Source organism: Dicentrarchus labrax, unplaced genomic scaffold, assembly GCF_905237075.1.
Source record: "Dicentrarchus labrax unplaced genomic scaffold, dlabrax2021, whole genome shotgun sequence".
NCBI lineage: Eukaryota > Metazoa > Chordata > Actinopteri > Moronidae > Dicentrarchus > Dicentrarchus labrax.
In genome coordinates, this window is record NW_026136720.1 from 27,560,833 (window position 1) to 27,587,337 (window position 26,505).

General features: G+C 42.7%; 1 protein-coding gene across 1 annotated transcript; it reads left to right on the forward strand.

The window, feature by feature from the left end:
* Window positions 1-1,503: 1,503 nt before the first annotated feature.
* On the forward strand, window positions 1,504-25,739 carry tango6 (transport and golgi organization 6 homolog (Drosophila)). Its single transcript, XM_051383152.1, has 18 exons — window positions 1,504-1,719; window positions 2,277-2,926; window positions 3,102-3,224; window positions 4,044-4,206; window positions 4,382-4,485; window positions 5,173-5,335; window positions 5,539-5,606; window positions 7,621-7,733; window positions 8,556-8,732; window positions 8,900-9,026; window positions 9,152-9,358; window positions 10,893-11,036; window positions 12,091-12,600; window positions 15,050-15,107; window positions 15,251-15,409; window positions 19,755-19,906; window positions 21,590-21,703; window positions 25,382-25,739. The coding sequence occupies exons 1-18, from the start codon at window positions 1,668-1,670 to the stop codon at window positions 25,556-25,558; spliced, it is 3,261 nt and encodes a 1,086-aa protein (XP_051239112.1). The 5' UTR covers window positions 1,504-1,667; the 3' UTR covers window positions 25,559-25,739.
* The last annotated feature ends 766 nt before the right edge of the window (window positions 25,740-26,505 follow it).

The window sequence follows — 26,505 nt, forward strand, 5'->3', positions numbered from 1 at the left end:
CCTGTAGACTTTAGCAGGGCAATGTTTCAGTGGAACATTTTGGACCAGGCCCTATTTTGACTTGCATCTGACATTGTGAGCTGTGTTGAGGAAGCTAGCTGTCTTAGACAGTTGTAACCTCTCAGGTTGGCCAATATTAGTAATATGCTAGTGAGTTGCTGACCCGAGTTGCAACTGTTGCATTTCAAGTTTCTGTTCAACATAGCCTATCTGAATACAGGAAAGTTGACTGGGTTCCAAAAGGGGTGGGAGTGAACAGTCAATACACTGAGACATTAGATAATGGCAACGCTAAAGGGAGAAATCTAGGTGGCTAACTAAAGATGGTTCAAACTTTTTAAGGGGCACCTAGCTGTCTCACCTTGTCGCTCTAGGTTTTGTTTTTTTGGGTACATTTTAGGCCAGTGGCTCCCAACCAGGGGTTGCCCAATATTCAATGGGGGGGGGGGTCACAAGGCTGTGATTTAAAGGTGTGCTAGAAAATGTTCAACAGTAGGCCTATATCTCTGCACTTAGTTCACTTCTGGGAAGAAAATGTAACTTGTCTAGAACAATGTCCCAGTGTTAGGAGAAGAAAATGCTGAATTTGTCAAAGAAGTCTATATAGTAAAATGCATAAACCAGAATTGTGAAGTTCCCATATACCTTTCAATTTGTACTAAATATAACAGCCAAATATTACATGAATGTAAATTACACTAAACGACCTCAGATGTATAAGGAAGGTCAAATGTTCTGCCAGAAAATTCAGTTGGTTTAATCTAGTCCCATGTTCAGTGCATTTAGTTTATTTAATTCTGTTTATCTTGTGGCGTTAAATTGAACTAAGCCAGGGGTGTCAAACTGATCTGTGAAAGGGCCAAAAACTTGCACCCACGCTTTAATCAAGGGTGGCTGTTTTTGTTCCAATCAAGCAAGAGGACACCTGAAATGACTGTGTGAAGACAGTTCAGATGACTGAATGAACCAAGTCAGGTGTGCTGCTGCATGGTTGGAATGAGAACCTGCAGCCACACCGGCCCTTTCACGGATCAGTCTGACACCCCTGAACTGAGCAGTGGGAGGTGTGACCCATGCTGAAGAAGATATACTTTATTAATCCCCCAGGGAAACTGTTCTCTTCACTTTAAAAAAAAGTTCCTCCAGTTCCCAAACCAAGTCCCTACACACTGAGCCCCTGGAAACAACCAGGCAACACCCAGAAGGATACATAAACATTGGAGGAATATTTAAACAATAAAAGAGTATATACATTTTGAATTGTGCTGCTATGGGTTTAATGAGTGTGCAGCTGACAGTGTATTGTTTGAGTTCCTGGTGAAGGCAACAAAGCAGTTTCCTTCCACTCAACTTTCTTTTAGAAATCTGGAATTTGGCAACAAAAACACAAACAAACTGTTTACGTTTACAATTCCCTCGCATAAGTTGCTTCGCTTTGGTTACGTCATTTCCGACAATAGCGCCAGCCAATCCCTTGAGCCCAGGACGATGCGTAACGTTATGACGTATAATTTCAGCGCCATTTGAGATGTTTTCAACAGCATTGTACATCCAGAGCATGTTGGGATATTAAAACCGAGTCTGTGCGTATGTCACATAGAGTGGCCTGTAACGTCAGCTGAGTGTGTGTGTGTGTGTGTGTGAGAGTGTGTGTGTGTAATGGGGAGATGACTGCAGCTGTCCTCTCGGCGATACGTCTTCTCACGAAGCCTCTCGGCGGTAAGTGATAGTTTGACACGCCGAGGACACCGTAGATATTTACCGACAGAAAGAACGAGTACCGTACTGACCTTTAACGACGAGTGTACAGCGACCTGTTACCGGATATAAGATTGTAGTCTTTGTAACGAGAAACCATCTCCAACCAATGAGACAGTCTTCCGTAAACACTGTAATAGTAACTCATTATAATGACTTACATTATCTTTATTTGACAATTTAACAGTTTATATTAGATTTATACAGTTTTTAGCTAAATTTAATTAATTAATTATTATTAATTTAATTTTAGAAGATCTTCAATCATTTATTTTAGAGCTTTTTCAACCATTCATCCGTTCCTTAGCAACCTGTTTACTCCCCGCTTGCTAACTAACTAGCTAGTTTTCACACAGCTGTTGTCCAGATGTTACCGCTAACTCAATATGTTTATATAGCTAGAAATATATTTATATATTTTATTTAACTGCAAAAACACTCCTGCTTGGGACTCACTGGCGTACCACATTAGTTGTACACAACCCATAATGCAATGTTCTGTGTGTTATTGTCTGTAGAGGTGCATGATGCTCAGTCCTCACACCAAGAGACCCTCTCAGCAGCGCTGCGGGCCAACAGAGCCTTCCTCCTCCAGCAGCTTCACAGTGAGCGCAGCTTTGAGGAGGTGAAGAGGCTGAGGGGGGAGGTGATGGTGGCGGCAGAATGGTTCTCCAGCAATACAGAGGACGCCACATGGGTCTTTGTCCAGGAGTGTCTCCTGCTGCTCCTCGCCTTAGCGCGACACCTTTCTGTTGAACTTGAACTTTTCAAGCAGACTCCTGCTCCCTCCACGGCTAAACTATGCACCCCTGAGATGGCGCCGCCTTTACCTCCTGACACCCTGAGTGTCACCCAGCAGAAGACGCTTGGAACCGCTCTTCAGTTTGTGATTTCTTTGGGGCTCTGCCCCTACCTGGCCCCTGGAGTGGGTGTGCCACTGGCCCGCAGGTCAGCGTTTGGAGTCATGGTGGAGAAACTTGTTTGCGGTGGGGCGGTGCCAGCAGTGGGCCGCCGCCTTTACACCACAACAAATGTCCTGTTGCAGTTGTCAGAGCTGTCATCTCTCGCCACACTAGTGTTCACGCGACATTTGGGAGATGTAATGGCTGCTCTGTGCCAGCTTGGATACCAGCCACACCGGGCAGGGAGTGACACAGAGGAGGAGAAGGTAACACACCAGAATATCTCATTTCTTCACCTGTTAGTAGGATTTATTGGCAAGACAGGACTTGAAGTAAACTGTGCAGTTAAGTGATCGTATTATTTTTGTCAATTGCTTTTGATGCCCGAGGACAAGATAAATAAAAGGCACCTTTTTTTTTTCCTTCTTGCAAACTCTTTAGATGCAGGAGCTCAGTGCTGAGGAACGTCAAACCTGCAGGGAAGCCCTCAAAAGCCTTCTAGGAAAAGTCTACCAGCCAATCGTCATCAAGGAGCTGCTGATCCTCCAAGGTGGACCCAAACAGGTGTGCTTGTCTGTGTTTGGTGGGAGGAGTACGGCGCTGACAGCTGGAAATAGGAGTGATAATAGTGTGCTTATTATTTGATGAATATTTGAAATTATTATATAGTGTAGTTGCTGGCCCTTGGTTAGATAGCTAGACTTGCTCTTCAATACCACTGCTAACAGCACGCTGTCTGCCCATTGCTTGTGTGCTTCAGTTAAAGTACATTTTAACTGAGACAAAAAAAAATATCTGATATTTCCCCAAAGACCTTTTTCTTCCTTTTTGATAATAAGGAAATAAGAACACATTTAAAGGTTATATATACACAATATTGACTTGGCACTGGGTGGCGCACTAGAGCACCAGCATCTTGTTTTTGCCACTGACGGACTCAGATTGAGTAAGTATCTGACGACATTATGGAAAGGATCCTTACAGAGATAGACCTTGATGTAATATTGCTATTGCTCTCCACCAGACTATGTAGACAAAAACTGTAATTTTACTTTGCCTTGACTGTAAAAAGGGATGACTAAAGGTGATTTTAGTTGGACTTTGGTATAATAATAATATAAGCCTATCAAAATTACAATACTGGATATGTTTTAGAACTTATTTAAAAACTACATTTCCGTATAAGAGAAGGCCAAGATGGCAGGCTTCTATTATTAAAGCTTCCCTGTGTTTTCTTCTAAACAAGCGAAGGACTAACAAACGCGTCGAGTCCTTCCTCAAAAAACAATAATGAAATGCTGTTCTCCATTCAGATTTCCCAGTTGCGGTGTTTATAAGGCTCACTGTAAGGCCATTTTTCATGTGTGCTGTCCCTCCTTCCAGTCTGCTGCAGTGAGAAGCTCCAGTGGTCCCAGCAGCAGCAGGGCAGCTCTGGGATCAGCTCCGGCCTGGCTGAGGCGTCTGTGTGGCCAGCTGCTGTCTGAACGCCTGATGCAGCCTAACGGTGTCCAGGCTGTTGTCAGAGCCATCCTGGGGGGAGGAACAGGTGAGTAGGAGGGAAGGTAATGATAGAAGAATGTCTCCACACTGTGTTTGCCTCTGCTATATCATTTTCTTAGCATCTTGTATTTTACCTTTTGGATCTTTTTATTCAAATTTAGAGAATGGAACTTGTATTTGATGCATTCAAACCTAACTAGATCACTGTTTCTGTCCTCCAGGGGATGAGTCAGACTGGAGGAAATGTGAGAGTGTGGCCAAGATCCTGGTGACCTGTCCTCAACAGTCCTCAGCAGACAGCTACTACAGACAAGTCTGTCCTCAGGTCAGCTCACCCACCCACCAGTCGGCTGTGCTGTTTTTGAACTAAAATGGCGCGTATCTCCTCACCAGTGGAAGAGGCACAGTCTGTGGGAGCTGGTTAGCTTGCCGACCCCTGGCAGAGACCCAAAAAGTCTGTTGTTTTTAGTTCCCCTGTTCTACTGAGACACTTTGATCTGCAACTTCACTGCTAGAGCTCACTAAATCCTACACACTGGGCCGTTGTGTCAAAGCAGGCTGATTACGCAGTGAGAGGACAGACACACAGTAGAACAGCTTTTCTTCAGAGCACAGACTGTCAGAATTTTACAAATGGCATTCAAAATAATGAAATCATTGTAAATACAAGGACAAATCGCCATGTGCACCAATCTATCCAGCTGCTCTGTTGTAACATGAGCAGTTTCCAAAGCGATCTGCGTTCTCCCGGGGAAATCTAGCTGGTGAAATTGTGTTTCTTTAGTCTCCCATCCAAATTTTGAAAACGGTGTTTCTTGTTTGTCAACTACATAATTCTGATTGCTTGTAAAAGGAAGAAGGCTAAACTTATTTGAAAGAGAAAACGTAAAATAATTACGCAAACTGTCAATCGATCATCCATCACAGTTTGTTTGTAGTAATTGTTACCGTAAAGAATTTGTTCATTTGAAGTGTCTTTGTTGTTTTTCTTGTTGTTTTTCTTGCTGTCTAGATACTGGACCTCCTGCACTTTAAAGACAAGCTGACAGCCCAACAGTTTCAGCGTGTGGCCACCAGGGCGGTGCTCTCTGTGGTGCAGGAGAAGCCCAGCTTTGGCCAGCAGTACCTGCTCACTCCTCTTTTCGCGCCTCTTCACCGCTGCACCACTGCTTCCAGTCAGTAACACCACCATTTAAACATATGTGTGAGATGTAACATTCAAAGTGGAGGTAGTATTAGTAGAAAAAAAAGAAAAAAAGAAAGTGACTTGACTCGGGCTCTTCTCTTCACATAAACAGCCAATGGATGATAAGTCAGATACCAAAAGGGCTAAACATGTTGTTGTTGAAATGTGTTGGTGCATGTGTGTGTTTTACAGACGATGGTGATTCCCAAGCTACTGTGGAGGAATGGGAGCTGACACGTTGTATAGAGGACATATACAAGGTAAGGACACCCAAACGCATCCATTTCTTTCTTTTTATTAAGTGAGGGAAAACTGTCCTAGTATAAAGAACACACCAGCATATGCATAAAACCAGAGCAGTGGGATCTGCATTTGTATTTATCACAGTCGCTGTAACATCCAACATCATAGCCCACAGTTTACATAACTGTTTAACTTTGCTGTCCAGGTTGGGGGTTTAAACACAATAATCAATAGTGTTTTTGAGAATTGATACAATATCACAAAAAAAGGAATGCGATACTCAAGTGTATCGATATTTTCCTACTTCCCTAGTGATGATCTTATAGAATATGATGCATTGCTGTTGATAGTTAAAGCTTTTACTTAGTTGTAGTTAGAGGCTAACTAGCTGTTAGCTAGCTTCAGCTCTGCTGTGAAGAGTACAAGAAGACACAGAGAAATGTTACATAAACCGGGACTTTTTATTTCTTTTCCGTGGCAGCAAACACAACACACAGCCTTCTATGGCGTTTTCACACTTAAAAGTCCTGACCAAGGTCGGGACCAACGTTGGTGTTTAATTACATTGTATACATTTGATCCCGTTATTTCTGGTTTCACATAGTAATTTTGCTAGCGCACTAAAGAACTTTCCATGACATACCTACGGCGTGTTGTCACCACGTACGTGTGTTGCGTCTCCCTTTGATTGGTTAGTAGACGGGCGTGTGTCTGACGTTGGCGTGTAGTTATTTTGGCGGGTAGTCTTTTCCGTATGAATGAAAATGAATGAGCAAATCCCGATTGCGTTATTATGGTATTACTACCAGCAGCAACAACGTCGGCCCCAGCTGCAAGCACAATACTCGCGAGGAATGTACGTTCTCGTAGTGCAAAATACGTACCCTCTCTCTTTCATCCGTCAGAAAATGTTTTGTAAATGTCGACATTTTTGTGAGTGTTTTCTAACTGACTTTTAATGTTTTCGTCTGACCAAATTGAAATTAAACATATAATCTCCCCCTCTCCCCACGTACTTCCACGACTCATTTCTGCTTGTTCTGGCGGGGGTTTTATTACGTTTTTTTCTTCTTCTATGGTACATATGCCTAACTTCCTGTAATTGGTCCGAAAGTCCGAAGCATCCAAAAAGTGTTTTCATACTGTAAACGAACCGAACCATGGTTCAGTTTGATCCGGACCAAGACCACCTCTTTAGTTCGGAACAAATTTTGGTCTTTTGATCCAGACCGTGGTCCGTGGCACCTTTCTCACCTACAATTTTGGTTCGGACCAAACTGAAAAGTCCGAAGGTCCGGACCGAATGAGGTATGTGTGAAAACGCCTAATACTGCAACCAGAGCTGGCAGTGTGGGGATAAAACCTGGTGAAATATTTGATGGCAACAGAGTAACTTTTTGTGGCCGTGGGCCCCTCAGCTCCACAATGATGCACTTCAACTGCATAGTAATGACCAGAGCTCATTCCCTTGGTACCCACTATGTCTCAGTGTCCTCGACTAGTGGTTCCCAACCTGGGGGTGGGGGACACCCACTAGGGGTCGACAAGCTTCGAAGGTGGCCCTTCTTGATTTTAAGGGGTGTAACAAAACTTAAATACACAGTAGGCCTATATCTTAGCATTTTATTCAGTTCAGATAGTTTAGACAGTATGTATGATTGTTGATTGAAAAAATAGAAAATACACAATACAGACAGGGAATTGTATAAAGAGTTGCAGAAAATATTGCTATATATAAATAATTTGCTTAGAATTCCTCCAAATCTCAGGTTTTACACAAACTTCCTGCAGTTATTGTGTTCACTGTTTGGGTTCATTGTACAGTTTATAATTTGTTTCTACTATTATTGTGTGTAAAATATGTCACAGTGTATCTGGCGATATTTTCTAAAATATGCAACAATCCATATATGATCATTGCACTGCATGGTACTGTAATGAATTGTAAAACTGAACATGAATGATATTCACTGAATTCTGTTAAAATACAGTAAGTGTTTTTGGTGCTCTTGTGTCTCTTGTTGCTGTCAGATCTGGGTGGTTGGAAACACTCCTTCAGCTTCTCTCCTCAAAGCTCTAGAACAAGTTCTTCCTGTCATCTTTGCACTCTTCTGTTTCACCAAGCAGAACGTCTCCCACCTACGGTAATGTTTTCCCTGTGTTATCAGCTGAGATTTTCATCTACAAATAACAGCACTCTGATAAATAACAGCCCCAAACATATATAAAGACGGACAACACGACAGCTCTCCAAAAAGTGAAGCCAAAACATCTATGTCGTCCCCTGGTGGCTGGTTGTAGTAAAGGTCATCAAGCCAGCTGCCTCCATGTTGGCAGGGGCAACAAAAAAAAAAAAGTACACATCAAAATAAATGTTTCCCAAACACAATTTAGGTAGTGTTCTGTCATTTGAGGTAGTTCTTATGATGCTGGTGTATGATCAGGTGTTTATTCTGATCAGTTTGGTTTTAATTAGTTATTTGAAGGTATAAGTAAACCGGTTTCCCGCCATGATTGACAATCGAGCCTGCTCGTGACTAAGTCAGCCAGACCTTGATACTGCAGCGCCAACCCCGATCACTACTGTGCGGACTCTGGCTTTGAATGGCGAAAGATGGCAGCGGCTGTATCCGGTTTATTTTGGCTTTAGTGGTAGGAATGTCCATCTTTCATATGTCGATGGTAAAACTGAAACAGCCATACTTCCACAAGTAAATGTCACATCTGGTGCAGTATGAAACTTTCTGTTTTTACTGCACATTAAAATGCTGTTTTCCTGATAATTGTGAATCTGAAACAAAAGGCGGCTTGGCAAGAATTTAAAAAAATAAATAGAAATGTGTCCTTTGTAAAACAGTCAGCAGGAATGTAAAATGTAATTAATCAGATCTAAAGTAGACATTGAAAATTTGCTGTGTGTGTATGTGCGTGTGCGTGTGCATGCATGCGTGCTTTGTGCTGCACAGCGCCCCCTGTCAGGAGATTTTGCTGTGGTACCTGAGCCACATCGAGGCGTCGGTAGCCCTGTCAGCACTGAGGCAGCTCTCAGGTCTACAGGGACAGGAGACCACGGTGGCAGCAGACTTCCACTTCACCCCGGGCAGTGATGGAGGAGCCAGACTCTCTCTCCAAGAGAGCTGCAGGTGATTGACATGTTCTCACTGGTAATCTTTGTGAAACAGCACTGCCTTATTGTGTTAGGGCATGATGCTCACAGCACAAAGCCACCCTCATCTCACTCTACCGGTGATGACTATAACACTCTACATTTCTCAGTGTCTTCCCTCACTTCTCTGTTCTCGCCTCCCAGTGATGAGGATGATGCTCTGTATGAGAAGGTGTCAGGGGAGCAGTGGAGGCTAGAGTGTCTGATGCAGCTGCTGGCTGAACTCAAAGACTATGACCTGCCTGGAGACTTTTTCCTGGAACTGCTGCAGGTACACATACTTACACCTGTAAAACATGATCAGTCCAGTGCAATAAATACTCCTGTGTTTGTATTGCTGAGAATGTGGAGGTAACCTCTGGTCACTGCTTCATTATTTCCTTGCTTCTTCTGCAGGAGCTGACCAGCTGGGCATCTGCAGAAGATGATGAAGAGGAGGAGGATAAACAGGAGCTGGACATTTCAGCCATGACACTGCTGGAGGTGGAGCAGCGGCTGCTGGGAAGAGCTGTGAGGCGAAGCCAGAGACTCGCTTTGCTTCAGGTGTTGGCTGTGATGGTCGAGTCTGTCCAGCCTACTGTGCTGCTGAGGAAAAGCACACAAGTGAGTGGAGAGATATGTACCCAGCAGAAAGAGCTGGAGTTGCAAAACCTGGACTCTTTAGCCACGATGACGCAGAAGTCAAAGTCACTGTAGCTGGAACCAGTATATTTCAGTGTCCTATATTGAATCCCCTTAAACATACAATATGTAGTTTCTGCAGCTAGAGGGTCTCTCAAATGAAGCTGCGTGGGATCATGGGAGTTGTAGTCTTCACCACCATTGCCGTCATTGCAGTCAGCTTCTCCCGGTTAGGATTCCTTCAGTGTTCATGGTTCAGGAGGTTTCTACCGGGAGCCCAATTATCCACAGAGGTCTCCTCCTCTCCAAAACAAACAGACCCGCTGATTAAAACCACTAAACACACTGAATAAAGCAGTTCCACCTTAACAATCACTGCTTCTCCCACACTGTTGGACAGACAAAGGACGTCCTGGAGGGGCTGCGAGCCGAGCTGCTGCTAACCTTAGCGCAGCTTGTTTCTCTGATAACTTAAGATCCAGACGTCTAATGACTAAAATCCTTCATCTGGCTCAAATCTCAAATCCAGCCTGGTTTTGGTCTCTATAGCTAATTTCCTCGTTCGTCACAACTGTATTGCGGTGGATTTTCTCACCTGTTTAAATTATATTATGGCAGAGCCGACCACCCTGAGCTTCACAACGGCTATGGGTGACGTCACGCAGACTACGGCCATTTTTACTTAAACAGTCTATGATCTAACCATTTGGTGGTACCACTGCCTCTGCCACCCACTAGCTGGCATTCTGAGGCCCACCAGTGGGCCACACATGTTTGAATGTTTTGCACAAAGTGTCTGTGGTGACGCACTCCTGATAATAGAAAAAACACTGGTGATCTGTTCTGCTGGCAGAATGGTAACAAACCCACACAGGTGACACAAAAACCTAAAAATATACTGCAGAGGATTGTGCTTGCTTGTGTGGAACTGCAGTATGTACAGTACATCTGTCCCGGTTGTGACAGGTTCTGTGTCCTAAATTCATGCTGTTTGGTTGTTTTGTTTAAGAATTAAATTTAATAAGACAGACGTTGCAGGGCAAGCTGCACTATTCTGTTGAAACTCCTCTGAAGCTGCACGTCCCACCCTCTCTTAGGTGCTAGCTCGTCCTCTTGGGATTGCATCTCGGCATAGTTTAAAATCGGCCTGTGCTCCCGTGGGAGTTCTCATAACGGAAGGAGGCCACGTTGAGTCATGCTGCCACACAAAAATAGCCTATTAGCTTCATTTCTGGTAGAGTGGAGGGTGGGGAGAGTTGGCGGCTGGCTGGCTGCTGTTATAGGGCCAACAAACATTCCCTCACAGATTAAGAAACGTTTCTGATAACTCACTTTACTGGAAAATGTCTATTTTTAGATGTCATACCTTTTGGATGTCTTTATAAGGACTGAATGTTTTCTTAGAATTTCCTTTAAAAAAAAGTCCTATTTCCTAAATTGTATATTTAACATACTTGAACCTGAATCTCTTTCTGTTTATTATTTGTGTCCATGACTGAGTTGGTCCTTTGTCCAGGTGGTGGACTTTATTGTGTCCCTGCTTCAGAGGGCCTGTGTGGGCCTGGATCAGGCCACCGGTCCAGGTCTTGGGAACCCAGTAGAGAGCCAGACGCTGAGCATGGGGATTGGCCTAGTGGCCACACTGCTGTCTGGACCTCAGGTATTGACAACTGTAAATGTATGCATGTGTATGTAGGCCTGTTACAGTAATTCCGCTATCGCCTTAATGTACAATATATACATTATATAATTATCAGCTGTCGTTGACTTAAATTTTAAGAATACCACCCAAATATTAGCCAGCATGACAGCAGGGTTTTCCCTACCATTACTATATTGCCTGTGAAGGAAGTGATGACTCTTTATATACCACTGTGCCAAATGTTTTGTATTTATTTAAGGTCAGTTTTTATTAAAGCTGCAGTAGGTAACTTTTATTAAATAGCTTTTTGTGATAATTTCTGAAACTTTCACTATATCCTGACAGTAGAACATGATACAGATAATCTGTGAAACAATCAGGTTCCCCTGGCTCCTCCAAGTGCTCCTAATGACATTTGCAAAAATGCACCGAGCCTGAACAAAAACAACCAATCAGAGTCAAGAAAGATATTTTATTGTTGAGTCTTATTCCCATGTCGTCAGATACAGACACTGGAAATTTGACTCAACAATTAATTACAAAACGTGGCAGACTGTTACAAAATGCAAGTGTTTATTACATAATGTGTTGTTACAAGATGCAATCCACTCTAGTCTGTGGCTACATGATGAGTTTACAGTAGGTGGATAGCAGCTACCTGAGGAGTACAGTGCAGGTGTACAAATACAAATATGATGACCAGATTTAGGATACATGGAAATTATAAAATATATGTGATATCTTATATCTTAAATGTAGAGTAGTAGTAGCGACGTGAAGTAGCGTGGGATCATCGGAGTTGTTGTCTTCATTGTTAAGCAACCACTCAGACACATTTCTGCCTGTTCACAGACAAAGAAATGTATTAAAGTTTATTTCACATCCTGTTTGCTGACTTCCTTCCGTATTCCCGTGTTTCCCACAGTTATAGCAACTACATGGTGACATTTTAACGCAGAAACATTACATAGTATAGCTTTCAATCTCAAATATATGTAGGAAATGTATCAGAGAAGGAGGGTGGTAGGCGCACCTAGCTCATAATCATCTTCTCCCTTTTTTTCTATTCCAGCTTAGTGCAGAGGACTACTCTTCTATGTCGAGGCTGCTCCCACCACTGGAGGCACTGTCTCAGATGCACCCTGAGGCAGTCATCCAGGAGCTGGCATCCAACCTCAGAGCTGTCATTGCCACTCACGGTGCCTACCAGCCTGAAAACCTTACTGCTTCTACTCAGCCCTCCAGCAACCCCGCTCTTAGGAAAAAACAAAAGATGCAAACTGAAGCAAACAACTCACAGACTAGTCCTCATCCATCTCCCCAAGACAGTAATTCACCTGGCAGCACCCAAATCAGACACCCAGCATCCTCTGGAGGGTCTGCAGCAGGAGTAGGTCCAAAAGCTGGAGGGAGGACCTCTGGCACCAGTAACTCTTGCCCCCCTACCAAGACCTTTTCTGATTGCCTACTGGAGGCTTGTGACCCGGATGTGCCAACCAGAGCGGTTGCCCTGAGGGTCCTGACCCAGATGGTGAAAAAGGGAAACCCAGAGGCTGTCCAAGCCCAGGAGAAAGTCCTCGTGGTGGGTTGCTTGGTTATGTACTTCAATATTTTAGTTATTGTTTCAGCATTTGGGCAGTTATGGTGCTCTGAAAATATTGATTAACAAGTTTTATCATTATTTTTCTGAGAAGTTTAGAAGTTTTAGAGCTTTGGGGTAGTTTACCCAAATATGGCATTCAGATAATAATCTGGATTTTTTCCTTCCTGCCTCAGGTCATAGTAGATGACAAATCCTAAGAAACCTTAAGGGATTGTCAAGTTTTAAAACTGTACCAATGTCGTTTAAGTCCTCAATGATGGAAGGTTTTTTGTACCTCCTCATTGTGTGATTTTTTTTAAAATTCATCTTCAACCACTCTGGCCCTGATACATGCTCCCTTCATGGACTGTTATCCCAAAGGACTGTGCCAGTAGAGCTCTGGGTCAAGTGTATGTGTGTGTACAATGCCAATACAGGCTGAAGTCTTTGTTTCACTCACAGGATTGTGTACTGGAGCTAACTATATTACAATATGCTATGAGCTGTAACGAGTCAAGATGAAACTGTACAATAGTGCGTCAGAAATGGTTAGACAGCAGACATTTAAGGAAGGTAGAGACAATTATGAGAGAGAAAAAATTCAGCCATCACTAGTATGTCTTTTGTTGATGAATGTAGCTTAACATCTTAACATAACACACTTGTTGCTTAGTGAATACATGAACAGTAACTGGAACGCTGGGGTCTCTGAACAGTGTTGGAATTGCATAAATTGGATATGACTGGAAAGCTCAGTCTCTTGTCAATTCAATGGAGCCCCTTTTTGAAACCACAGTCAACGTCCTAGATAACTTAAGATGCTAATCAATCATTTTGCTACAGAGCAAAACACTAGCTCACTATCTGACTAACCAGCTAACTAGCCAACTAATAATTAATATAGATTAGTTAGCTAGTTAGTTAGTGTTTTTCTCTGTAGACCAACCAAAAAACCAAAAAGGGGGTTGGACTTCGGAAGGGTCAATATTAGCAAGACTTTTTTTTTTTAACTTTCCAGAACAGAAGTGCTTACCATGGGTGCTGGAATGGCTCACCTGGCTGCAGGAGCCTAGGGTTCGAATCCGACCTGCAACACTCTAAACTTTCAATTATTTGGTGCCTAACTAAAACACAATGTTGGTACAAATATATGACCACAATAACTTCATCTTTAGGTTACCAGCTTCCAGATGATGTATACCACTCCTCTGTGGCGTTTACTGATGATCTGCTATCTCCCCTTAAAGATGCTCCCTCTAAAATATTAGGGGAAAAAAGGTTGTTATTGTTATTGAATGAAGCAGGGGTAGGCAATTAATTTTTACAAGGGGCCAAATAAGAAACCTGAGCTGTGTTAAAGGGCCGAACCAACAACAACTTGAACTTAATTCTGCTCAATATTAATTTTCTCCCATTGTAAAAAGTAGTTAATTGTATATTTTGATTAGCTGCTACTGGTAATCAGAGAAATAAGGATATTCTGTAAATATTTATATAAATATATGAAATTGTGGTCAAATAGGAAAATACTCCTATAGAAGTAATTGAACAGTAAAAACAAAAAATGTACTTTACGTAAAATCTTTTTAAAAAGGGCACAGTTGTATTGCGTGCACAGCATAAATACTTTTTCATTTATGTCCTAATTTACGATTGACCTCATGCGGGCCTGACAGGGATGCCCAAAGGGCCGTAAAATGCCCAGCTCTGGTATGGAGGGGTGGAGGGGTGGAGGGGTGGAGTGGAAGAGGTTAAACCTGTGTTGGCTCAACCACCTATAAGACACTGAATGTGTGCGGTGGTATTATCGGCACCTCCTGGGACATTCTGTGCAAACATGTATAATAAATGAGCCGGTTGAACCTCTTCCCGGGGGGGGAGGGGGACGACAATGGTGCACACTAGGGACTTGTTAAGGTGGTATGGGCGAGAAAGGATAACAACTCATTCAGTATTCTCTGTAATCAGAAGCCCCCCCACTGCGTTCACCTCTAGATATACTTCAGCACCCCACTGTTACAGCAGATCAACAGTGCCCCCCCCCTATTGATTTTTCTCCCTTTTGTGTCATGGCTGGGTTCTCCAATACTGTTCCGGCCACCTCTCCATATGTTCTACCTCCCTCCTTACTCCACCCGAAACTCATGGCCGTTCTTTCTAGCTTGTCTAAGAAACACCTTGTATTTACACCCTGCCCCCCCCTCACCAAACCATAACTTCAAGGGCCTATTATTATTCCCTTTGATAGTTGGTTGCATTGTTTTCGATGTATTCAGTGCCTACACAGCATTATTGATCTTCTTTGGTTCTACTGGAAAGATCCATATTGGTGATGTTTTTGATGTTTTTCATACAGAAATGGCCGAATATTCTCAGTAAGGGACTTGTATAACTATACATAGACCAGTGTGTGTGGTGAATAATTATTCTGATGGTATGTCTTCTCCAGCTTTTCTTAGAAAATTTGGAGCATGAAGACTCATTCATCTACCTGTCAGCCATTCAAGGTAATATAATGGTACAGCTTGGCAAAATGTGATGCTATCATTGATTTTTATGATCATCGATCTACAGAAATAGGCAGTTTAATCCATTGATAATCGCTGAAACAGTCTCGAGAGCAGTTGGACTGAGTATAAACTCTCTTTAGGTCTGTCTGCATTGGCTGATTCCTACCCCGAGAGGATTCTGGAAAGGCTCCTAAAAGACTTCCAGCATGGTCCATCGCTCCCTACATCCAACAAGGAGCACTCCCTGGAAACCCGGCTTAAAGTGGGAGAGGTCCTGATGAGGGCGAGCAGGGCTATGGGTGAGCATCATCTGTAGTTTGTTCATATAAATGTTTGTGAGATCAGATTTGATACCCAATTTCTGACTGAATTAAGCATATATCATGCTCCATGTTATACCTTAAAGGGATCATTCATCATTGTGGGAAGCACACTTACTTGATTTCTTAAAGCTGCAGTAGGTAATTAAGAAAACAACAACTTTTTGTCATATTTGCTGAAACTTTCACTCTATCCTGACAGATGATGTGTGAAAAAAGTCAGTTCCCCCTAGTGCTCCTAATGGCATTTGCAAGAATCCATCAGGCCTGAACTGTCTCATGTTCTACTGTCAGGATATAGTGAAAGTTTTAGCAAATATGATATTATATCATATTAATTAAATTATTTTGTGAGATTAACGCCTGTACCCTTTCCAAAGCTAAATGACTAGTACCATAATCTCAATATGCAGCTGCAAATTTCTAATAACTCTAAAAGGACCACTAGCTAGTTCTCAGATTGCATTACTCTGGCGACAGGCACTAAATAGAAATTGACAGGGGTTGAGGGATTCTGGGGTGTTGTTATTGCTTGCAAAGTGAAACTATCTGTAGCTGAGCTTGACCTTTGACCTCTGTGGAGGGCTGCCAAATGCCAAAAGGTGCCCTTGTCCAGCCAAAGGAACATAGCCATTTGACTTTGTGTGAATGGTAAACATAATATAAGTTTGTTTATTTAATATTTGATATGTATCCATATTTGTTTACATGCATATTTGTCCGTGGTAGACAGAGCCAGCAGCCACCACACCATAAAAGCCACAGTGCAGGCTTGTTTTCCATGCAGATCTCTGTTCAGAAGGGACCCTGTGTATTAGAACCTTTCCCTGATAGAAAACCCTGTTTTGTGTTTTTTTCCTGCACTCTGGTTTTATCTGCCAGATTGCCATCGTACCACTTCCCTGGGACAATCAGGGGGTTTATATCCTTGCTGAGAGATTGGATAGACCTTCAGTTTGCTGCACAGACATCCAGAGAGCCTCTGTGTTTGTCTTGAACCCCCCGAGTGGCCAAGATTTGCCTTTTGCCAGGCTGTCATTTGTAAATAAGAAGGTTTTCTTAATTGACTGGCCTGGTTGAGTAAATGTTGAATAAATGAATGTTTGGCTCTGCTTTGGTTTGCTCCCAGTTGCTGGCTTATTGCACTCGTAGAGAAGCACTTGCAGAGTCTTGTGAGCTCCCATAGTGTGCAATGATAGGCAGAAAATGTACTAAAAGATGAAAACTCTGCACCAAATGACACTCCCAAGACATAAAGTTTATTTAAATACAGGAAAGGGATGCATAGACTAAATACAGCTCAGTAAAAGCGAGTGTTGTATGCATTTTCCCAGGTGTGTTTTGTATATGTGTATGTTAATGTGTGCAGCTGTGACACAGGCTGATATTCTTGCTGACTCACTTTCATTTGAACACAGCGATTCTCCTTCATCACATCTACAGCCGTGACAGTCTATTGAGACATGGAAAATAAGGGAGAATAGCTGAGCTGGTGTGTGTATGCGTGTGTGTGTTTGGGGGTTGAATCTTGTGAATATGAGGAAGTGCTTGGCAGGGTAATCTAGGACAAGCTAAATATGTCATTACATTACATTGCATTTATGTAGCAGAAGCTAATCCAAACCAATTTACAATAAGTGCATTCAACCATGAGGTTACAACCCAAACATTACAAGAATCAGTACATCAGTGTCATCAAATGGGCTGAGCTGCTTCAAGTGCTACATTTAGAAACAATATGAGATAGAGAAAGAGTTTGTTTTGCTTTTTGTTTGTTTGTAGAAATGCACCGAAGGATTGGTGACCGGAACCACCCGGTTTTCAGCTTGATTGGCCATGACTGGTGCTTGGTGTCATATCATATTCTGTGCTGGATATATATTTACACAGACAGACAATAAGCAGCTATTGTCACAGCGCCACACGCACGCGCTAAATCTTGTCACTGGTGTGGAATTTTTTTACCATGAGTTCAGAAGACATAACACTCCTCCACACGCGACTCACAGCTGTGGAAACAGAATCGCAGGTGAAATAATACAAAACGTACAGTGGCTGAGATGTATCAACTAATTGCAAAAGCCACGAAAGGATGGAAGTGAGTAACAACTGATGCTGACAACGACATGGACTATTGTCGGACTGACTGAATGAGAACATGTAACGAATAATACAGTATGAATGCTTAGGTAGGAGTTTCCCTCATCTCAGGGTGAAGAAAATCTCAACATCTTTCATGTTGTTAGGTAATAATAGTCCACCCCGTTTCATTCACTCACCACCGTAAAAACTTGTTTTTTGGGCAACTTTATAAAGCATACTGCCGAGCCTGACAGTGAAATTCAACAGAGCCGAAACAGGGCCACCGCCTTCCCTGTTTCTGTGTGCAATAAGAGGTGTGTGTTTGTGGAAAAGGGAAAAGCAAGGTGAGCACATAGAGTTCACAATAGTAATGGATAGGTTCCCTGGAAGGAGTAGCAGCTAGTCTTGTCGAGGTTGAGCTTCAGGTGGTGTGCAGACATCTAGACATTTGCAGACACCAGATTTGTGCTGCCAGACTGTGGAAAATACAGAATTAGATGAGTGTCATCTGCAAAGCTATAGTAGGAAAAGCAATGTGAGTGAATAGCAGGGTCAAGTGACTTGGTATATAAAGAAAACTAGGAGGGGACCCATTATAGAACCCTGAGGGACCCCAACCCAGTAGTGAGGCTACAAGTTTCAGACACAGATTCTCTACAAGTTACTATGTAAAAGCGGTAGGATGTGAAGTAGTGACGGTAGTCTGACATACCGACGAGTTCTCAGTAGTAAAGGAGAGGTTCCCTGGAAGGAGTAGCAGCTAGTCTTGTCGAGGTTGAGCTTCAGGTGTTGTGCAGACATCTAGACATTTGCAGACACCAGATTTGTGCTGCCAGACTGTGGAAAATACAGAATTAGATGAGTGTCATCTGCAAAGCTATAGTAGGAAAAGCAATGTGAGTGAATAGCAGGGTCAAGTGACTTGGTATATAAAGAAAACTAGGAGGGGACCCATTATAGAACCCTGAGGGACCCCAACCCAGTAGTGAGGCTACAAGTTTCAGACACAGATTCTCTACAAGTTACTATGTAAAAGCGGTAGGATGTGAAGTAGTGACGGTAGTCTGACATACCGACGAGTTCTCAGTAGTAAAGGAGAGGTTCCCTGGAAGGAGGAGCAGCTCAGTCTTGTCAAGGTTGAGCTTCAGGTTGTGTGTAGACATCGACTGAGATATGTCAGCCAGACACCAGATTTGTGGTACCAGACAAATACAGAGTTAGATGAGTGTCATCTGCATAGCTGTGGTAGGAAAGCCATGTGAGTGAATAACAGAATCAAGTGACTTGGCGCATAGAGAAACGAGAAGGGGACCCAGCCCAGTAGTGAGGTTTCACATTTCAGACACAAATTCTCTCCAAGTTACCCAGTAAGTGTGGCACACACACGCCTGTGTAACAGTGTCGCCCACACACGGAATGAGCTGTTTTTTTTATGTCTTAAGCGGGTCCTCTTCTACGGAGTCCGCCATGTTGAACCACCATGCTACAGTAGCCGGGAACGAACAAACCAAACGCTGGCCGCAGATAGGACCTTTTTCTCACATTTTTTCTGCAGTTTCACAGCCACCGTAGTTTCTACTTTGCACATGGTTGAGTCAGGAGGTTTCAGTTGGTTGCAATCTGCAATCTCACTGCTAGATGCCACTAAATACCACACAATGGTCTTTTGAATGGATAACACAACAAGATAACAAGACAAATATAACACTCCTATAGAGGCTAAACTTTGTTTAGTTTAGCATGTTAGTGTGCTAATATTTGCTTATTAGCAGTAAACACAAAGCTGAGGCTGATGAATGTCACTATTATTATTATTAGTATATATTATATAGATATTATTATCACCTCTGGGATAATAAAGTGAACCAGTCAGTCAGTGTTTAGTCATAAACTGAATAATTCTCTGGGGACTGTGAATGTCTGTGCTGAACATCATGGCTCTCCCTCCAATAGTTGTTAAGATATTTAAGTCTGTACCAAAGTGAGGAACTGATTATATTCAGTCTATTTAGATTTATATATATCATTGGATTTAATTTTGCCTCAAAAATCGTTTGAAGTTTTAGTAGAGCATTGTGCTATTTGGTGTTAAAGACTCTGACAACACTTGCTGCTGCATTTGATAATGTAGGGGGCGCCAGCTCTACCAGGTGCGGTATAGGGCGCCCCTGTGAATGCATCTTATATCTACGCGAGAACTAACCTACCTGCATCGTCTTCCACTCCTCTCTTCCTCCTCCAGGGGAACTGGCGCCGCACCTCGGCCGTCCTCTGGTAGCCGTCTTCCTGCAAGGAACCAGAGACCCAGACCAGAGTGTCCGGGCCAGCAGCCTGTCCAACCTGGGGGAGCTCTGTCAGAGACTGGACTATGCCCTTGGACCATTGACCCAAGAGGTGAGAGGGAGAGCGAGAGGTGACATGAAACCTTGATGATCCTCCCAGAGGAACGTTGTCACATGTGTGACTTTGGATTTATAAACTATTTTAAAGATCCCCTCCAGATAAGTATTAAGACATATACGAATAGTCTGCTTGGAACAATAATATCATATATTAGTTGAGATTTCAGGTGGCTATGAGGAGGCATGCAAGTTGGCTGTCAACTGTTCAGTAAATTCAACTCGCTCCTTTCAACAACCGCCCATCCAGTCGACTTCACACTCGGCAGGTTTCTGGGGACCGAAGGAAGTGCAGTGCTGAAATTGGTTCAGCTTGGACAGACCACACGTTCAATATTAATAAAGTTTGAATAAACAAGTGAACGGCGCTCTGTGCAGCAGCAGCAGAGCATGCCTTCAGGGATCTCCATGCAACAGCAGCACGGTTCGGAGCATCTTTCCTGCCGGCTGCTGACAGCGCTGTCAGCTGAAGAGTTAAAATGCTGTTTAAATGTAAGCTGTGTATGGCTTTTTAAAACATACATACGGTAGTTGTTCTATATGGCTGGTATTTTAAAAAGAAGAGTCTTGCAAACAAGTAGAAACTACAGCGGCTGTTTTTGTGTGAAAAATACAAACACCCCTATCTAGAGACAGTGTTTAGGGGCTTCTGTAGAAACATGGAGGTCCCCACAGAAGGTGACCTATAGATAAAAACAGTTCACTCTAAGGTAACAAAAACTGTAAATGCATCCAAGCTGTTGGCTAACAATAGCGTAACTGTCATTGTTGTAACTAAACTGCTAAGTTCAGAAGTTCTCCTTGTTCAGCATCAGGTACATTACCACCCTCTGGACTGGAGGAGGCCCAACCTTGGTAGATTTGTGATCTCGTCAGTGTAAATTAAAAAAAAAAGGAAGAGTGCTTCCTTTTTTTTTTTTTTTAGGAAGCACATGAGGTCAATAAGCACAAGCTGCTCTATACAATCCTGCTCATTCTCCAAGAAGAGTGAGGTCAGGAGTCAGGGAGAAGCAGGTAATGCTGCGTAGGTATTGAGAAGTGAGGAAGTCAGGCTTTTCAGTTACTGCAAGGAAAAAATCTGTTAGAATCGCTCTTCTAACATATCATTGAAGTTCATCTAATCCAATCCAACGTGTGTGTGTGTGCATGCGCTGCACAAACACAAATACATGCCCGCTTCACTTTGATCAGGGTGTGAGTCGACAGAAAATTTGTGTGTGTGTGTGTGTGTGTGTGTGTGTGTGTGTGTGTGTGTGTGTGTGTGTGTGTGTGTGTGTGTGTGTGTGTGTGTGTGTGTGTGTGTGTGTGTGTGTGTGTGTGTGTGTGTGTGTGTGTGTGTGTGTGTGTGTGTGTGTGTGTGTGTGTGTGTGTGTGTGTGTGTGTGAATAAGCAACGCTGTCAGCTGGAGAAACAGGGATGCTTATTCATGAACCTGCCCCCTTTTTCTTCTTCACCCTAACCTTGTGTGTGTGTGGTGAGAGAGTAGAGAGGTGGGGGCCCATGTTGGTTTCAATGTCTGACCAATACATCAATCAATCCAGTTTCATTCTGGCACTGACCTCAGCAGTGTAAGCAGCTGACCTTAACCTTTGTGATAAACGTGTCACAGCTCCAGACGGTGCTGTATGTCTTACCAATAGATCACTAATTTTGTGTGTGCGTGTGTGTGTGTGTGCAGCTGAGCTCCTGTCTGACTGCTCTGATAAAGACGGAGAAGGAGGCAGAGGTGAGGAGAGCTGCTGTCCACGTTATCACCCTGCTGCTCCGAGGCCTCAGCGACAAATCTACCCAGGTACACACACACTCACACACACAAAAGACCTCTACATCAAACCATACATTTCCACACTCACACACACATAAAGGACACACTCTGAACAAGTCATTCTGTGCTTTTTTTGACCTGAACTTGAGCTCCAGGTCAACAGTGAAGGTGTCATTTCCCCTTTGACCTGCAGGTCAGTCAAACTGAATCAGTCTCACACTGTGATCAAATGGCCTAGACCCTTTTCAATCCAATCGTACAGTGGCTGCAAAACTCGCAAAAAAAGGCCCTAAGGAAGTGGGTCCTCTTCTACATTCTAAGATAACAATTTTGATATTACAAAACTAACAAAAACCAATGCATTTCTTTGTTTCTTTGTTTAGTACAGCTAAACTTTTGTCATAGATAACTGAAGAGTGTTTTTGGCCATGCTAACAACGTGGCTCTAGGAATAATCCTGTTTGTCCACCACTTTTGTCCAGACTGAAGTATCTCTACGACAGATTTTCCCTGGTGGCCTTTCTGCTAATGACTTTGGTAATCCCCTGACCTAAAGTGCCACCAGGAGAGTGCTGGAGGAATGAATCCTAAAACTCGTCCCTCTCCTTGAAGTCAGTGGGTTTTCTGAACGGGTTTCTGGTTAGATGCCTGAAATAAGGTCTGTGGTTAACACAAGTTTAAGATATTTTCATAAAACATAAAATACGTCAGTGATACCCTACCTGTGAATTTCTTTTATTAAAGGCAGTTGATAACAAGTGTCTAAATGAGACTACAGAGTGTGTCAGTGACATTAAAACACAGAGACTGATCTCCTCAGTAGTCCGCCTTTACAGCCTCGTTGTGTTTATACTCTGCAAACTATTCTGACGCACTGACTTTACAACTTGTAGATTTTAGTTACACAATTTAATTTGAAGTTTAGTGGTGGTGTTGTTGAAAGTCCTGCAACCGTACTGTAGTTCTTTATAACCTGACATTAGCTTTTTACTTGTCATAAAAGTGGTGTTCATTAGTGAAGGTTATCTTGTTGAACAAAACGTGTCGTTATCAGAAACCTTTGTTGACCACAGAGCTTAGCCAATCCAATCAAAAATCCAATTTTAAAATCCCATTGGCTTTTTTTTTTTTTCAAAGGAACCAGGACGAGAACTACATCCCTGCAATGCTCTATTGTAACTAATGTATTGCAAACAGCTACTAAGGGCTAGATCGACCCACTGGAATTGAACATATCTTGCTAATCCTACTCTGTGCTTTGGTCAGTAATTAATACTGAAGATCGGTGTGTGGATATGTGTTGGTAAGCGTTTCATGTGTATTCACTGTTATTGTATCAACAAAGACACTGGGCCAAAAGGTCAGAGTAGTGACCATGGGGCCACTACCTCTGTCACTATGGTTTAAGAATGTCTCCACTGCCTGAGAACACAACTGAAAACAATCAAGTACAACTTAAAGGAGTTTCCTGGTACAAAGTGTGGAATGCTAAAGACAGAAGGAATCCATTTTGTCCTCTTTTTCTTCAGGCTCTAAGCATCTTGAATAATATGGTTCAAGCTGTGTTTTTGAGCGCAAGAGGCTGTTGTTACAGAGCCTGACAGGTCCTGTAATTTAGTCCCCTTCTCCCTGTGGTCAGCAATGGCTTTATAGGCTAAATGTTAGCTTGTCAGCACAAGGTCCTAACACCATGTTATAGATCCACACCAGTTCTCTCTTTCTCACAGTTTTACGTTCTTCAGTCTGTGGACAATCTGTGGTTATTGTGATGTCTCTGCTAGAGTGTTGTTTTTAGTCTACCATAGGGCCCAGACTAATCATATCACAGTTCTAGATTCATTTAAACCTAAGCTGCAGAGAACCAAACAGGATAGGAAAGCACCCATTGGGAAATTCTGGGCCGATACAATGTTTAAAATAACAATTTGGCCGATAGCCGATTCCAATGTGTTTTTGTTATTTATTCACCATTTTGTGCCAGGGAGACAAATAAATCTACAAAGATAAGCGTCAATCTATTTATCTTCTAAATGTCAGTCAACAAGGCGAATATGGGCCGATGTTCAGCCAGCGCATATACTGAGGTATAAGCTGTGATTTTCAGCATAGAAATAGTATTCAACTTATCATGTAAATCATTGAACACTGTGGGTGTATTCCATTCAGCCAACAGGGCTCCCTGCTCCCCTTCACATCTGAGCTCCTCCCAGCAAAGTTTTTGGCCAAACTTACATACAGCAGCATAGGATACACCTGTGCCTTCCCCTTCCAAGCTCCTCCTCGCTCCTTGTCTCCTCCAGACGCATTCCAGGGATCGATGTTCAGGTCACCGGCTGGAGGATGGAGGAGCAGAATGAGCAGAATGGAAAGCTGTAATCACTGGCTGTGTTAATCAAATTAAAGATTATAATATCAAAATGCAACCGGATGACTCTTCTGTCTTCTTTGGGAGACAATGGAGGTCTATGTCAGTAACATACTTAATCATACACAGACAGTTCGTAGAAGAAAAGTCATTGTTGGCTTGGCTCCTTTCAGTGGGTTAGGGTTCAACCCAGTCTAAAAAAATGTAGTCAGCAAGACTTTTGTAATGTGTCTCCTGGAACAAAACCTAATGAATACAGTCTCTCATCTTTAGACCCAGTCTCGTATAAAACCTCCCAGAAGCACTGAAAACAGTACATAAATTCCTCCTTCTTCCAGTGGTTGCCCATTGGAAACACACCTACACGGGATCTACTGGCCACTGGCTCATGTGTGATGTAGCTCTTGAGCCGTAGCCACGACTGCAGTCAGCTGCTGGTCCCAGGCCAGGTCCTGTCATTAGCTGGAACAGCTGGAGAAGGGCCGCACCAGCTGCACATGGCTAATGATACGCAGAGTGACATGAGAACAGATGAGAGGGACAAACCCTGGTAGACCTGGAGCACCAAGGTCAGGCCAAAGAGAGGAAGAGCAGGCCAGGTGTAGTAGTTAAGAAGCAAATAGGGACGAAGAACATTAAGGCAAGAGTCAGGGAATCCATTAAAGGTATAAAAAATTAGTTTTGGTGGTTCGATGCAACACCTCTGTTATTAAGAAGGCGTGCAGTTATTTCAGTCCTGGTGGATTTGATAGCACCCCAGATAACCGTGGTGGTAACCACAAGCTTGGTTTAATACTCATTGACCTGCTTCTGGCAGTAGGGATGTCATGATACTGGATATGTAGGAGTCGATACCAACACTGGTGAAATTCCATGATTCTCAATACCCAATACGATACCACAGTAAAAAACAAAATCACTTTAAGCCAATCAATATCAACCTACATGAGTCTCATTTTGAAAACATCAGATTTCCACACAGTGCATGCGTCCTGCTCATAGTTCAGTTATAAAATCCCAGGGCACCGCGAAGCATCCCTCCGTCCTTCGTTTCTATCACAGTTTTATGGTTTGTGGTCTTTTTGCGACTCAGTTCAGAAAAACTCCTGGAAAATGTCCCGGAAAATGATTTCTTCAAAAGAGTGGGAACCCTGGTCTATACTGCCCTGGCACCTACAGTAGTGTAGAAAAACAAATGCAAATACTATCAGGTTTTCAGTACTTTGGCATCAACTTTGTAGTGAAGTATCGTTCTCGTTACACCTCTATTTGTCAAAAATACATCCTAGATGCAGACTGAAGTGTTGTCAACCTCCATCTCTCTCACATGACTTTTCTAGGTTCTCAGCGATGTTTTGTTGGACCTGTACCGAGCTCTAAAGTGGGTGGTCCGCTCAGATCCGGATGACGTCACGGTGCTCCATGCCCAGCTGGCTCTGGAAGAGCTTTCTGACGTAATGAAGAGGTTAATCTTCCCTGAGCAGAAGCTGGAGAAGAAGATAGTGGTCCTGCCATAGAGCTCAAATTATATTTCTGTGGGGTCTTCATAAACTTCATTTTTATGTGCTCTGCTTATAGACAGTACTAATTCTGCTTCCATGTGATGTGTTCAATCCAAGACTTGCCTTAAAGAAGGAACAGTGATCCTACACCATTGTGTTCTATTGCACCACCAACAAAATAAAAAATAAACACAAACACACATTTTCAGGAATTTTTATTAAAGGGTTAATATGTGCTGATACTGCCACTGTCTTACCCAGGATGTACTGCCAGACTCAGCTTATTAGTAATCACATATCAGCTAGAAACCTCAAATGGAGGAAAACAATTAAGAGGACAGTATTATCATAATAAATAAAAAATTCCAAAAGAAACTTCTTATTTTGGTGGAGTTTGACTTGGGGCTAAAAGTCAAAATATCTTCAATCTGCCCCCAAACATTTGTGTTAGTACATTATGAAATCATTGGAGTGGCCCTTTAACTAAACACACATATTATACTAACACCCATTCAGCCTCCTGCAAGAACATTATTGTATCTTACACTCCTCTTACTTTGTCCTGTGAAGTTTGCTCATAGGTTTTGAAGTTGGATTCAGGAACTGACAAACTTGTCATAAATTGCTGATTTCAACTTGATGAATACCAAATAGCAAAAAAGAAAAGAACCTCAGACTGTGGCGGTTGAGATGCTGCTATCAGAAATCAGCAGATAAAAACAACATATTCAACAGTGTCAGTACTTGGGTCAGGGGATGAGAGAAAATGAGAAAACATTACAGCTGAGGGAATGGTTAGATATGAAGTTGAATAAAAAATAAAATGTCCTTCTAAAAATGTCTTTTGCACTAAAGCACCAGCATCTCAGACAAAAACGATGGGGGCTACGACCTACCAGACTCTATTGACAATTGTTATTTTCCCTCGCAGATAATTATAAAACACACTTTAACCCTTTATA